The sequence below is a fragment of the Bombina bombina genome, chromosome 1 (assembly GCF_027579735.1).
Source record: "Bombina bombina isolate aBomBom1 chromosome 1, aBomBom1.pri, whole genome shotgun sequence".
NCBI classification, from domain to species: Eukaryota; Metazoa; Chordata; class Amphibia; order Anura; family Bombinatoridae; genus Bombina; species Bombina bombina.
The window spans coordinates 1,306,099,583-1,306,115,663 of record NC_069499.1 but is presented as its reverse complement, the minus strand read 5'-3'; the positions used below and the strand labels follow the sequence as shown (position 1 = coordinate 1,306,115,663).

The 16,081-nt window shown below is 38.2% G+C and overlaps 1 protein-coding gene across 1 annotated transcript in view; it reads right to left on the bottom strand.

Moving 5' to 3' along the window:
- Positions 1-16,081, bottom strand: part of LOC128648883 (uncharacterized protein F13E9.13, mitochondrial-like) — a 93,301-nt gene that overhangs the window by 53,683 nt on the left and 23,537 nt on the right. The window contains 1 exon segment of the mRNA XM_053701813.1: positions 12,589-12,739. Coding sequence (XP_053557788.1) covers positions 12,589-12,739 — 151 coding nt within the window.

The following is a 16,081-nucleotide window of genomic DNA, read 5'->3' as shown; positions in this document are numbered from 1 at the left end:
CAGGGATACCTTCTAGACTTCAAATTCTCTCCCCCAAGAGGGAGATTTCATCTGTCAAGGTTGTCAACAAACCAAATAAAGAAAGAGGCGTTTCTACGCTGCGTACAAGATCTTTTATTAATGGGAGTGATCCATCGGTTCCGCGGTCGGAACAAGGACAAGGGTTTTACTCAAATCTGTTTGTGGTTCCAAAAAAGAGGGAACTTTCAGGCCAATCTTGGATTTAAAGATCCTAAACAAATTCCTAAGAGTTCCATCGTTCAAAATGGAAACTATTCGGACAATTTTACCCATGATCCAAAAGGGTCAGTACATGACCACAGTGGATTTAAAGGATGCTTACCTTCACCATACCGATTCACAAAGATCATTACCGGTATCTAAGGTTTGCCTTTCTAGACAGGCATTACCAGTTTGTAGCTCTTCCATTCGGATTGGCTACGGCTCCGAGAATCTTCACAAAGGTTCTGGGTGCTCTTCTGGCGGTACTAAGACCGCGAGGAATTGCGGTAGCTCCGTACCTAGACGACATTCTGATACAAGCTTCAAGCTTTCAAACTGCCAAGTCTCATACAGAGTTAGTACTGGCATTTCTAAGGTCGCATGGATGGAAGGTGAACGAAAAGAAGAGTTCTCTCTTTCCACTCACAAGAGTTCCCTTTTTGGGGACTCTTATAGATTCTGTAGAAATGAAGATTTACCTGACAGAAGACAGGTTAACAAAGCTTCAAAATGCATGCCGTGTCCTTCATTCCATTCAACACCCGTCAGTAACTCAATGCATGGAGGTGATCGGCTTAATGGTAGCAGCAATGGACATAGTACCCTTTGCACGCCTACATCTCAGACCGCTGCAATTGTGCATGCTAAGTCAGTGGAATGGGGATTACTCAGACTTGTCCCCTACTCTGAATCTGGATCAAGAGACCAGAAATTCTCTTCTATGGTGGCTTTCTCGGCCACATCTGTCCAGGGGGATGCCATTCAGCAGGCCGGACTGGACAATTGTAACAACAGACGCCAGCCTACTAGGTTGGGGCGCTGTCTGGAATTCTCTGAAGGCTCAGGGACAATGGAATCAGGAGGAGAGTCTCCTACCAATAAACATTCTGGAATTGAGAGCAGTTCTCAATGCCCTTCTGGCTTGGCCCCAGTTAACAACTCGGGGGTTCATCAGGTTTCAGTCGGACAACATCACGACTGTAGCTTACATCAACCATCAGGGAGGGACAGAAGCTCCCTAGCAATGATGGAAGTATCAAAGATAATTCGCTGGGCAGAGTCTCACTCTTGCCACCTGTCAGCAATCCACATCCCGGGAGTGGAGAACTGGGAGGCGGATTTCTTAAGTCGTCAGACTTTTCATCCGGGGGAGTGGGAACTTCATCCGGAGGTCTTTGCCCAAATACTTCGACGTTGGGGCAAACCAGAGATAGATCTCATGGCGTCTCGACAGAACGCCAAGCTTCCTCGTTACGGGTCCAGATCCAGGGATCCGGGAGCGGTTCTGATAGATGCTTTGACAGCACCTTGGACCTTCGGGATGGCTTATGTGTTTCCACCCTTCCCGATGCTTCCTCGATTGATTGCCAGAATCAAACAGGAGAGAGCATCAGTGATTCTAATAGCGCCTGCATGGCCACGCAGGACTTGGTATGCAGATCTAGTGGACATGTCATCCTGTCCACCTTGGTCGCTACCTCTGAAACAGGACCTTCTGATCCAGGGTCCCTTCAAACATCAAAATCTAATTTCTCTGAAGCTGACTGCTTGGAAATTGAACGCTTGATTTTATCAAAACGTGGTTTTTCTGAGTCAGTTATTGATACCTTAATACAGGCTAGGAAGCCTGTTACCAGAAAGATTTACCATAAGATATGGCGCAAATACTTATATTGGTGCGAATCCAAGAGTTACTCATGGAGTAAGGTTAGGATTCCGAGGATATTGTCTTTTCTACAAGAAGGTTTAGAAAAGGGTTTATCCGCTAGGTCCTTAAAGGGACAGATTTCAGCTCTGTCCATTCTTTTACACAAACGTCTGTCAGAAGTTCCGGAGTTCAAGCTTTTTGTCAGGCTTTAGCTAGGATCAAGCCTGTGTTTTAAAACTGTTGCTCCACCATGGAGTTTGAACTTAGTTCTTAATGTTTTACAGGGGGTTCCGTTTGAACCCCTTCATTCCATTGATATCAAGTTGTTATCTTGGAAAGTTCTGTTTTTAATGGCGATTTCCTCGGCTCGAAGAGTCTCTGAGTTATCTGCCTTACATTGTGATTCTCCTTATCTGATTTTTCATTCAGACAAGGTAGTTCTGCGTACTAAACCTCGGTTCCTACCTAAGGTGGTCACTAACAGGAATATCAATCAAGAGATTGTGGTTACATCTTTGTGTCCTAATCCTTCTTCGAAAAAGGAACGTCTGCTACACAATCTAGATGTAGTCCGTGCCCTGAAATTTTATCTACAGGCAACTAAGGATTTTCGACAAACGTCTTCCCTGTTTGTCGTTTATTCTGGTCAGAGGAGAGGTCAAAAAGCTTCGGCTACCTCTCTCTCCTTTTGGCTTCGTAGCATAATACGGTTAGCCTATGAGACTGCTGGACAGCAGCCTCCTGAAAGAATTACAGCACATTCTACTAGAGCTGTGGCTTCCACTTGGGCCTTTAAGAATGAGGCTTCTGTTGAACAGATTTGCAAGGCTGCAACTTGGTCTTCTCTTCATACTTTTTCCAAATTTTACAAATTTGACACTTTTGCTTCTTCGGAGGCTGTTTTTGGGAGAAAGGTTCTTCAGGCAGTGGTTCCTTCCGTATAAAGAGCCTGCCTGTCCCTCCCGTCATCCGTTGTACTTTAGCTTTGGTATTGGTATCCCATAAGTAATGGATGATCCGTGGACTGGATACACTTAACAAGAGAAACATAATTTATGCTTACCTGATAAATTTATTTCTCTTGTAGTGTATCCAGTCCACGGCCCGCCCTGTCACTTTAAGGCAGGTAATTTTCCATTAAACTACAGTCACCACTGCACCCTATGGTTTTCCTTTCTCTGCATGTTTTCGGTCGAATGACTGGTAATGGCAGTTAGGGGAGGAGCTATATAGCAGCTCTGCTGGGTGAATCCTCTTGCACTTCCTGTTGGGGAGGAGTTAATATCCCATAAGTAATGGATGATCCGTGGACTGGATACACTACAAGAGAAAACATAATTTATCAGGTAAGCATAAATTATGTTATTCATCAATGCCTGTCTTGTAAGAGAGTTTTGATCTATACTAGCTATACTATTAGCAAAAGTTTTTAAGAATTCCCTGTTGACATAAAGGGTAAGATTTATCATAGTACTGGTGGACAGGGATGTATATCCTCGCCCCTGCAGCTGCAGCTGCAGGGAGGCGGCCCATCGCTGGACTAGTTCCGGTTGCTGGTCCGGGAAGGGGGGCGGGCACGCGCACGTGACCGATCACCAGTCTGGCAGTCCTGCCCTAAGGGAGAGGGGAAATAATTGATTTAAAATCGATCGGAGAGGGGGTAGGAAATTGAGGGGAGGCAGCTACACTATGGAAAAATGGGGTACAAAAATAAAAATGTGCAAATTTTTAAGAAACTGGGTAATGGCAGAAAGCTGCCAGTACCTAAGATGGTCACAAAAGGAAGAGGGGGGTGTTAAGAGAGCTGTTTTGGGGGGGGATCTAGAGGTTGGGGGGAACCTACACTGCAGAAAACTATTTATATATATATATATATATATATATATATATATAAATGCTTTTAAAGAAAAAAAAGGCTATTATTTTAGTACTGGCAGACTTAAAGGGTCATAAAACCACATTTTTCATGTCATGATTTAGAAAGAGCATGTTATTTTAAACAACTTTCTAATTTACTTCTATTATCCAATTTGCTTCATCGTCTTAATATCCTTTGCTGAAAGCATATCTAGATAGGGCTCATTAGCTGCTGTTTGGTGGCTGCACACAGATGCCTTGTGTGATTGGCTCACCCATGTGCATTGCTATTTCTTCAACAAAGGGTATCTAAAGAATGAAGCAAATTAGATAATAGAAGTAAATTGAAATATTGTTAAAAATAGTATTCTCAATTTTTGGGTTTAGTGTCCCTTTAAGATGGCAGTGGACAATTGTGGGATGGGGGAGGGAAGAGAGCTGTTTGAGAGGGGTCATGGAGGGATCGGGGGTGGGATGTGTCAAGTGGGAGCTCCCTACAAGCTACCTACTTAACCCCTTAACTGCTGGGCATAATACAAGTGTGGTACGTAGCAGCCATCAAGCGGCCTTCTATTTACCAGAAAGCAATGCCAAAGCCATATATGCCTGCTATTTCTGAACAAAGGGGATTCCATTGAAGCATTTACAACCATTTGTGCCATAATTGCACAAGCTACTTGTAAATAATTTCAGTGAGAAACCTAAAGTTGAACGATTTTCTTTATTTGATCGCATTTGGCGGTGAAATGGTGGCATGAAATATGCCAAAATGAGCCTAGATCAATACTTTGGGTTGTCTATTTAAAAAAAATATATACCTGTCAAGGGATATTCAGGGATTCCTGACAAATATCAGTGTTCCAATGTAACTATCGCTAATTTTGAAGAAAATACATGGTGCTACTTGTATTTATTGCCCTATAACTTGCAAAAAAAAGCAAAGACCATGTAAACATTGAGTATTTCTAAACTCAGGACAAAATTTAGAAAATATTTAGCATGGGTGTTTTTTGGTGGTTGTAGATGTGTAACAGATTTTGGGGGTCAAAGTTAGAAAAAACTGTGTTTATTTTCCTTTTTTTCATCATATTTTATATTTTTTTTTATAGTAAATTATAAGTTACAATGAAATAATGGTATCTTTAGAAAAGCCATTTAATGGCGAGAAAAAATGGTATATAATATGTGTGGGTACACTAAATGAGTAAGAGTAAATTACAGCTAAACACAAACACGGCAGAAATGTAAAATAGCCCTGGTCCTTAAAGGGACATTATACACTCATTTTTTCTTTGCATAAATGTTTTGTAGATGATCTATTTATATAGCCATAAAGTTTTTTTTTAATGCATAGTTTTGCTTATTTTTAAATAACATTGCTCTGATTTTCAGACTCCTAACCAAGCCCCAAAGTTTTATGAGAATACCGTCAGCTACCTCTCTCCAGCTTGCTCTGTTTGTGTAAAGGGTCTTTTTTACCCACTTGCAGTGGGCTTTCCAACTACCTTTTCAACAGAGCTAAATGAGAGCTTCTAAGTAAGTTTTTTAAAATGTTTTATACTGGATTTTTATATCAGTTTCTGTGCATCTTATTCTTTATAGTAGTGTCTATTACATGCAGTTATATGAAAATGAGTGTATACTGTCCTTTAAGGGAACAAAATTAAATATGCCTTGTCCTTAAGGGATTAAATACCTTTCTTCATACTCTGAATGGCAGCATATGATACAGGAAAGGATTCATAACTAACAGGTTAATATGAGAATACCGTCAGCTACCTTCTCCAGCTTGCTCCTGTTTGTGGTAAAGGGTCTTTTTTACCCCACTTGCAGTGGGCTTTCCAACTACCTTTTCAACAGAGCTAAACTGAGAGCTTCTAAGTAAGTTTTTTAAATGTTTTATACTGGATTTTTATATCAGTTCTGTGCATTTATTCTTTATAGTAGTGTCTATTACATGCAGTTATATGAAAATGAGTGTATACTGTCCCTTTAAGGGAACAAAATTAAAAATTGCTTGTCCTTAAGGGATTAAATACCTTTTCTTCATACTCTGAATGGCAGCATATGATACAGGAAAAGGATTCATAACTAACAGGTTAATATGAGAATACCGTCAGCTACCTTCTCCAGCTTGCTCCTGTTTGTGTAAAGGGTCTTTTTTACCCACTTGCAGTGGGCTTTCCAACTACCTTTTCAACAGAGCTAAACTGAGAGCTTCTAAGTAAGTTTTTAAAATGTTTTATACTGGATTTTTTATATCAGTTTCTGTGCATCTTATTCTTTATAGTAGTGTCTATTACATGCAGTTATATGAAAATGAGTGTATACTGTCCCTTTAAGGGAACCAAAATAAAAATTGCCTTGTCCTTAAGGGATTAATACCTTTCTTCATACTCTGAATGGCAGCATATGATACAGGAAAGGATTCATAACTAACAGGTTAATATCAATCCACAAAATGAGGAAAGGCAACAACTTAAAACTCCGGTAAAGTGTAAGGAGCGCCTAAGTCAAAAGGCCAGGTCAAACAGGGGTGAAAGTGAATTCGACAGAGGTATATATCTAAAATTATTTAATAACAAGTATTACAAGAATTACAAGAACATAGTAGTACATGGATCCATGGTACAATAAAAGCAATGGAAATTATTAAAATAATTAAAAACAGATATACATACAAATAATGTAAAGACGATAACAAAAGCAGAAATGACCGTTTAGGGGTCTAGTGAGCACAATGAGTATGTAATTCAAAGCAATAAATAATGGGTATATGAAAATACAGATAATATAGTGTATACAGAAAATACAGTGTATATAAGGATATGCTGTGTATCTAAGGATCTAAGTGGTGTAACAATACAAAAAAATGAAAAAATGAATAAGCACATTTTTTTTACAATTTTTTTTGTATTTTTCATTTTTTTATTTTTTTGTATTGTTTACACCACTTAGATCCCTTAGATACACAGCATATCCTTATATACACTGTATTTTCTGTATACACTATATTATCTGTATTTTCATATACCCATTATTTATTGCTTTGAATTACATACTCATTGTGCTCACTAGACCCCTAAGCGGTCATTTTGCTTTTGTTATCGTCTTTACATTATTTGTATGTATATCTGTTTTCAAAATTTTAATCATTTGCATTGCTTTTTATTGTACCATGGATCTATGTACTACTATGTTCTGTGTAATTCTTGAAATACTTGTTATTAAATAATTTTATATATATATACCTCTGTCGAATTCCACTTCTCACCCTGTTTGACCTGGCCTTTTGACTTAGGCGCTCCTTACACTTTTACCCATAGTTTCTGATAGATCCTTATGGGTAACTAGGGACCCATTTGTTTTAGGAGCTTAAGGTCCTTTCAAGTTAGCGCCGTCTGGATGGATATTGTGTTGTAACAACTTAAAACTGCCCTTTATCAGAATTCCCATGCAAAGTGCACTGTATGGTTTTTGAAAGTTTTCATATTCAAAAGCGATTCTAATCCACTGAAACCTCTGCAAAACTCAACTCTACCACAAGACTGTTGCAATGCCATTTGTGGCATGATAACAACTCTCTATACCTTGCATGAGGGCAATTCTGCAGCAGGATTGCAAACACACACATTTTTCCAGCAACCTTTTCCCAGTATTTTTGGACTTTCATATTCTGAAACTGTTATTATTTTTCTAAGTTAAAATTAACATTTAACTAAAAATGCTAACTTAACTATTATCACTCCTGTTAACGTAATGGAAGTCAATGTGGTCAAGAAACCATAAGATGACCATAAAGGGCTTCTTCCAGAGAGACACTTCCAAAATTGCCATTGTTGTAATATCATGATAAAAAACTAAATCTGACAAGTTTTTGAGCAATTAGCAGGGCCCCCTCTACACTCACTTTCTATATATTCCAACAATTTGAGGGGATAAAAAAAAAAAAATTGTGGCGTGCGTGGAGCGCGCACGCAAAATATGCCCGGAAGAAAAAGAAAAAATATATATAAACCGATGCCAGATGCAATGGGGATCTTCTTTGTTTAGTAAGAGATCTGGGAGGGGGAGGGATGTAGATTAAGGGGGGCAGCTACACTACAGAAAACACATTTTTCATCTAAAAAAGTTATATAAAAAAAAATATTTTGGGGGGCAAAGATGGCGGCAAATAGGTAGAGGGGGAGGGTTAGAGAGATGTATGGGGGGAATCAGGAGGTTGTGGGGTAAGGGGGATGCAGACTGCAGACAGTATGAAAAAAAAATAATAAATGATTTTTATTTCAGTACTGGCAGACTTTCTGCCAGTACTTAAGATGGCGGTGACAATTGTCTAGGTGGGGGGGGGGGGGGGGAGAGAGCTGTTTGAGGGAGGTCAGGGGGGGAATCAGGGGGTGGGGGATGTGTCAGGTGGGAGGCTGATCTCTACACTAAAGCTAAAAATTAACCCTACAAGATACTAATTAACCCCTTAACTGCTGGGCATATTACAAGTGTGGTGCACAGCAGATTTAACGGCCTTATTATTACCAAAAAGCAACGCCAAAGCATTATATGTCTGCTATTTTGGAACACAAAGGGGATCCAGAGAAGCATTTACAACCATTTGTGCATAATTGCACAAGCTGTTTGTAAGGTAATTTCAGTGAAGAAACCTAAAATTGTGAAAAATGTAACAGTTTTTTTTTATTTGATCGTATTTGGCGGTGAAATGGTGGCATGAAATATACCAAAATGGGCCCTAGATCAATAATTTGGGTTTGTCTATTACACTACACTAAAGCTAAAATTAAACCTAAAAGCTCCCTACCAGCTCCCTAGTTAACCCCTTCACTGCTCGGGCATAATACACGTGTGGTGTGCAGCGGCATTTAGCGACCCTTCTATTACAAAAAAGCAACGCCAAAGCCATATATGTCTGCTATTTCTGAACAAAGGGGATCCCAGAGAAGCATTTACAAACCCATTTATGCCATAATTGCATAAGTTGTTTGTAAATCATTTCTGTGAGAAACCTAAAGTTTGTGAAAAAATTTGTGAAAAAGTCAACAATTTTATTTATTTGATCGCATTTGGCGGTGAAATGCTGGCATGAAATATACCAAAATGGGCCTAGATCAATACTTTGGGATGTCTTCTAAATAAAAAAATATATATGTCAAGGGACGCAGTGCTGTATTTTGCATTGGGCTTGTCTCTCCTTCACATATAGAAGCAAGAGAAATCTTGCAGTGTTGGAGAGTTCCGCCCCCCCCCCCCCCCCTTTTTTTTTTTATTTTATATTCAGTGAGTTCAGCCCTGTGAAGTCTGAACTGCAATTTCTCTCCCAGCTGGAGAACCTTTGAATATCAGGGCCTAAGACTTAGCTGATATGTTATTCTATAACAACACAACAGAAATGTCTAGTAATTATACGGTGTTTACTGTCCCTTTAAGTGTTGTGCTTTTGACCTGACAAAGTGTTAACCATTTATGTCATAATTGCACAAGATGTTTGTAAATAAATTCAGCGAGAAACCTAAAGTTTGTGAAAAAATTTGTGAAAAAGTCAACAATTTTTTTTATTTGATTGCATTTGGCGGTGAAATGGTGGCATGAAATATACCAAAATGGGCCTAGATCAATACTTTGGGATGTCTTCTAAATAAAAAAATATATACACGTCAATGGATATTCAGGGATTCCTGAAAGATATTAGTGTTCCAATGTAACTAGCGCTAATTTTGAAAAAAAAGTGGTTTGGAAATAGCAAAGTGTAAACATTGGGTATTTCTAAACTCAGGACAAAATTTAGAAACTATTTAGAATGGGTGTTTTTTGGTGGTTGTAGATGTGTAACAGATTTTGGGGGTCAAAGTTAGAAAAAGTGTGTTTTTTTCCATTTTTTCATGTTTTGTATTTTTTTTATAGTAAATTATAAGATATGATGAAAATAATGGCATATTTAGAAAGTCCATTTAATGGCGAGAAAAACGGTATATAATATGTGTGGGTACAGTAAACGAGTAAGAGGAAAATTACAGCTAAACACAAACACTGCAGAAATTTAAAAATAGCCATTGTCATTAAGGGTAAGAAAATTGAAAAATGGTCCGGTCATTAAGGGGTTAAGTACAAATAGTGGAAGATTATCACACTAAACTGCAAAGAAATCCTGTCAGATACCATTTAAAAAAACTGGGGGAGTGTACAAATAAATCAGATCTAAAATTCAACATTACAAAGTGCACAATAACACATTTACAATTAAAAACAATCTTTAAAACAATCAAACAGAAATAGCAGAAGAGGTCCATGGAATAGTATAAGTACTAGGGACAAGTACTGCACTATCCATAAGCCTATCCAATATTAAAGGACCACTAAAGTCATAATTACATTTTAATGACAGAGAACACAATTTTAAACAACTTTCCAATACACATCCCTTGTATAAATATGCATAGTATTTTTGCACAGTATGGTCCTAATTTGTAAAAGTAACACAGAATTGTAACAAAACTCTCATATCACGCAGTGCTGTATTGCATTGGGCTTGTCTCTCCTTCACATGCAAGAGAAATCTCGCAGTGTTGAAGAGTTCCCCCCCCCCCCCCTTTTTTTTTTTATTTTATATTCAGTGAGTTCAGCTATGTGAAGTCTGAACTGCAATTTCTCTCCCAGCTGGAGAACCTTTGAATATCAGGGCCTAAGACTTAGCTGATATGTTATTCTATAACAACACAATGTAATTATAAGGTGTTTACTGTCCCTTTAAGTGTTGTGCTTTTTGACCTGACAAAGTGTTAATGCTTGAAAATATGTATAACAAAACTCATGAAAAATATATTCAAAGTATTTCACTTATATTTAAACATATTAAATTAAAATAAAGTTGTTGTTTTTTAATGTCTGTAAAGCTGTCAAAGTGACTGCAAAAGTAATAAGTATCTCCTGGAAGCAACCGCAATTTGTTGTGCTCTTAATATCAAGGATTATCCTTGCTTCTCTGAGCTTATTAAAACTGAGCACATTAAAAGTGCAAGTAATCAAATACAGAAATGAGTGTGTGTAAAAATAGATGGGATTCTGTGAAAATCTGTATAGGATGGATTTTGGTGAAAGTATTTTATGTTTGGTGATTTATTACATTTTTTTTTTTACCATACTAAGGGAGCGATGTTCAAAAACTTGCCAGTATAGAGAGAAATGACACAAAATCTTTGGAATTTTTTTTAGACCTTATATTGTAATGGAGTCATCTTTCCTTAACTTTGCATAGTAAGATAAATATCTCTCAATCCATAATTTGTGTTACTAACATTCTATGCGGGAACTCATTGTACTGAAGACATCTTAGATCATCCCGTCTGAGTGGAGAGCTTTAGATCATCGTGTCCTAAGTGAGATCTGCCAGATTTTGGAGCATACTTGCATTGCCAAAATGAGTTAAATTGATAGTAAATCCTAGAATTTGTGAAACAATAGGATTTACAAGTGCTACAAATAAAGGGACTTTCAGTCATGAAGTATAAAATACTTCATGCTGAAATTTCCTTTATTTGCCTCAGGCCTCCTACAACAGAACAATATTTTTTTCAATGAGGTGACGTTTCCACCTCTTAGCCAATCACTGTGCAGCCCAGTTGGCATTATGCTGAATGGCTAGCACGCTATTGGCTAACATCACTTCACTAATAAATAGCGCTCTGCCGTGGGCGGCCTATGGTGCTCAGTGCGGCATACGCTGCAGGCGAATAAAGGAACCCTTCAGCATGAAGCATTTTATACTTCATGACTGAAAGGCCTCTTTATTTGTAGCACTAGTAAATTCTAGCATTTCAAAAACGCTAGGTTTTACCATTACATGTTTGCATTGGTTTATTTCTTTTGTTTTCATGCAGGTTTGCAAAAACTCCCCAAAGATACAGCTATAGTTTTTTTTTGGGGGGGGAGTTGGTTTCTGCATTTTTATGCAACTCCATATGTTGAAAAAAAAAATGCATTTTCTATATACATAATTTAGATGGCATTCTAGCCACGCCCTCAACTCAAGTTCATACGTTTGAACAGAAGCATTTTTTCAGTATGCTTTTTACTGCATTTACTATACATGCGAACATGGAGCTACCATTATAAAACTTAAAGGGATACTAAACCCAATGTTTTTCTTTTATGATTTGGATAGAGAATGCAATGTTAAGCAACTTTCTAATTTATTCCTATTATCAATTTTTCTTTGTTCTCTTGGTATCTTTATTTGAAAAAGCAGGAATGAAAGCTTAGGAGCCGACTCATTTTTGGTTCAGAAGCCTGGATAGCGCTTGTTGATAGGTGGCTACATTTAGTGCAAAAAGCATCCGTCTAGCAATGTTAACGTGAGAGCAGGAGCGCTAAATACTGCTCCACTTGTAATCTAGACCTAAATATGAAAGAGTGGCCCAAACAGGCTTTTGGAGGGTTTAATAAAAACTAGAGGGACCCATTTATGCTAGACTAGAAATAAAAGCACATTTTTGCCAGATTTTTTTTCTGGTCACCACAGAAAAAAAACTTTATTGGGGGGGCTGTACACATTTTAGATGTATTTATTTTTGTGTATGTCACTAAAGGTACCCTCCTCCCCCATTAAATTCTGTTCTGATTTTTCTAATTACTTTTGGGGGCTCGGTGCTTATCATGACCACCCCCTATTTGAAAGAGTAGGCAATAGTCTTTCAAATAAGGATTGAACTGGAATAACACAGAGAGAGTAGCCAAAAATCTCCAGACTTGGACACTACAAATCTACAGGGTTGAATAGGGGGTTTAAATTTGAGGCCGTATTATCCAAATGAATTGAACAAATACCAAAAATAGACACATAGATTACAACTTACCTATGTTTCTTTTTAATATCTGCAAAAATCTGAATATGGTCTGCACCTATAGCTTTACGATAGCGCAGAAGATCTCCAGCACAGCCATTCACAATTCCTTCATCAGCAACATGAGAGAACACAAATCCTTCAGCACGGATGAAATCCAACCCTTATTTTTTTTATTTTATAAGAAAATAATTAAAATAAAAAAAACATAAAAAGTCATTTAAAAAAAAAACAACAAACACTTAAAAAAAAACAGCTGTCTGAAAGAAATCACTTTGAGATTATGTATTTTATTTTGTTTATGATACTATTAACTTGCAAAACACAAACTGCCACAATATGTTAAGAGTAAGTTGCATAAATTATGTAGCTGTTAAAATAAGACTGAATTAATAAACCAGAATTATAGTAGTCATTAATACAAAGGGGTCGATCATATCCCCACTAGGAAACTGTATTGCTGCCCACTTGTTTATATAACTTTTGTATAGAGAATACTAAAGTATTCATATTTTCAGTATAGGTGGTGGTTTAAACAGACAAAAACAGCTATTTTAAACAATAAACTAAAGGTAAATGGGCTGTTTATAAACAATTCACTCTGGCATGGAAAACAGATTGTTGTGAACACATTAAAGCAGAGGAAAATATACAGTACAATGTTCCTTTAAGTTCTACTGTTACATTATTTTTGCAGCAAAAGTAATCTGCTAAGCATGTGCAAGAAACTGACTGAGCTAGTGCAGTTGTCTCCTAGCAACCACTTCAAAGGGAAAGCTACTCATTTGCCTTCCTGCAGAGACCACAAGCCCCCCTTGTGGGGCTGTAACAGGAAGTGGTAAATCCTGATGATGAATCATAATATTGCAATGATTTCTATTAAAGGGACAGTCTACCATAGAATTGTTATTGTTTTAAAAGATAGATAATCCCTTTATTACCCATTCTCCAGTTTTGCATAACCAACACAGTTATATTAATATACTTTTTACCTCTGTGATTACCTTGTATCTAAGCCTCTTCTGACAGCCCCCCCTGATCACATGACTGTGACTGTTTATTATCTATTGTCTTGCATTTAGCATTGCTTTGTGCTAAATCTTAAATAACCCACTGTGCCTGAACACAGTGTTATCTATATGGCCCCACGTGTACTTTCTGTCTCTTTGTGTTGAAAAGAGATTTAAAAAGCCCTGTGATAAGAGGCAGCCCTCAAAGGCTTAGGAATTAGCATATGAGCCCTACCTATGTTTAGTTTAAACTAAGAATACCAAGAGAAAAAAGCAAATTTGATGATAAAAGTAAATTGGAAAGTTGATTAAAATTAAAAGTCCTATCTGAATAATGAAAGTTTAATTTATACTAGACTGTCCCTTTAGTATAATCATTTGCTTAGTGCTTTTTTATTACAATGATGAAACAGTCATTAATGCATAGGGGTCGATCACAAAACATATCTAATGATTTTTCAACAGGAAAACACCATTATAGTCTATGGGGATTTTAGTAGATAAATAATTTTATAAACTTTTTCTAAAGGATTGTAAATCGACCTCAATGTAATAGCAGAATACATCAAATTTGATGTTCGGAGGAAGGTAGATTTAATTTTATTTCTTCTGCAACAACTTACAGTTGGAAGAATATGGGAACAGCTGGAAGATGGTAGTTAGAAGAAGGTGCGTACAGTTGGAAGAAGAGGGAAGGAGGGTACAGTTGGAAGAAAGCTGAGTACAGTTGGAAGAAGGTGGGAGGTTGGTACATTTGGAAGAATATGGGTACAGTTGGAAGAAGGTGGGTACAGTTGGAAAGATGGCGGGTACAGTTGGAAGAAGGTGGAAGGTGGTACAGTCAGTTGAAGAAGATGGGTACGGTTAGAAGATGGGTAGGTTGCAAGAAGGTGGGTACAGTTGGAAGAAGGTGGGTACAGTTGAAAATAAGTGAGTACAGTTGGAAGAAGGTGCAAGGTTGGTACAGTTGGAAGAATATGGGTACAGTTGGAAAAATATGGGTACAGTTAGAAGGAGGTGTAAGGTGGGTACAGTTTAAAGAAGATGGGTATGGTTAGAAGAAGGTGGGTACAGTTGGAAGAAGGTGGATACAGTTGGAAGAAGGTGGAACGTGGGTAAAATTAGAAGAAAGTGAGTAGAGTTGGAAGAATATAGGTACAGTTGGAAGAAGGTGGGTACAGTTGGAAGAAGGTGGGGCCAACACAATAGTAGAACAGGGTTGATAGTTATAAAATTACATGTCATTTTTCAACTATTATGGCCCTTTAAAGTGAATGTAAATTTTGATGTTTAAGTGCCCGGTTTTTAAAACTTTGATTAAAAAACAGGGGCACTTTAATTCATCAAATAATTTACATTTCACTCCTGTTGTGACAAAAAACTTACCTTTTAAACTTCACAGCAGCCTGCTGCTTCCTCTGGTCCTCACAAGCCATTTCTGATGTCAGAAATGATGATAGGTCATCCTCCCAATCACAGATTCCCCCCGGGGGATTCAGTGTCTGATTCACTGCTGTGATTGGAGGAAGCCAGATACCTCATTTTAGACCACGGAAGAGGCTTTGAAACAGGTGGAGGAAGCTGGAGCTGTGTGAAGATTAAAAAGTAAGTTTATTTTCACAACAGGAGTGAAATGAAAATATTGATGAATTAAAGTGCCCCTGTTTTTAATCAAGTTTTAAAAACGGGCACTTTTAGCCATCAAAATTTACCATTCACTTTAAGCAGCTGGTCACAACTGTGCTATTATTTAGCCTCATGTGTCTGCAACTCTCTTCAAATTAATTTTACACTATTGTAATGCTCTTGGGATATTCCACTATCAGACCGAACTCGGCCTTGTTATCCCAGCGTCGAGCCGGAATGATAGGGAATATCCCAGAGCAGAGAAAGTTCGCAAGATGAGGTAAGCAGCACTCACCACAGGCAGGATAGTCCTCAGCGGCAAAAGGCAGGAAATCAGAGAAAGGCAGTTTTAGGGGTAAACCACCAGAAAGGTCAGGCAGGCAGGGTTCGGCAACAGCAAGGCAGTCAAGAGGTTAACCACTAGAAAGGTCAGACAGGCAGGGTTCGGCAACAGCAAGGCAGTCCAGAGGTAAACCACTAGGATGGTCAGGCAAGCAGGGTTCGGCAACAGTATATCAATCCAGCAGTTAAGGGGTTAACAGGCAGAGTGGTCAGACAAGCAGAGTTTAGCAACAGTATAACAGTCCAGCAGTTTAAGGGGTAAACAGGCAGAATGGTCAGACAAGCAGAGTTCAGCAGCAGTATATCAATCCAGCAGTTAAGGGGTAAACAGGCAGAGTGGTCTGACAAGAAGGGGTCAGCAATAATATAACAGTCCAGCATACAACACCACCCAGGAGAACAGTAAGTAACACCTATACTTGGGCAGTGATAGGTAGCATAGAGTCCACTTACAGAGGCACAAGATTCCTGACAGGCTTCTGCAACCGGTGGGAGTGTGCCGGCGATGACCATCACCGCTGACGCAG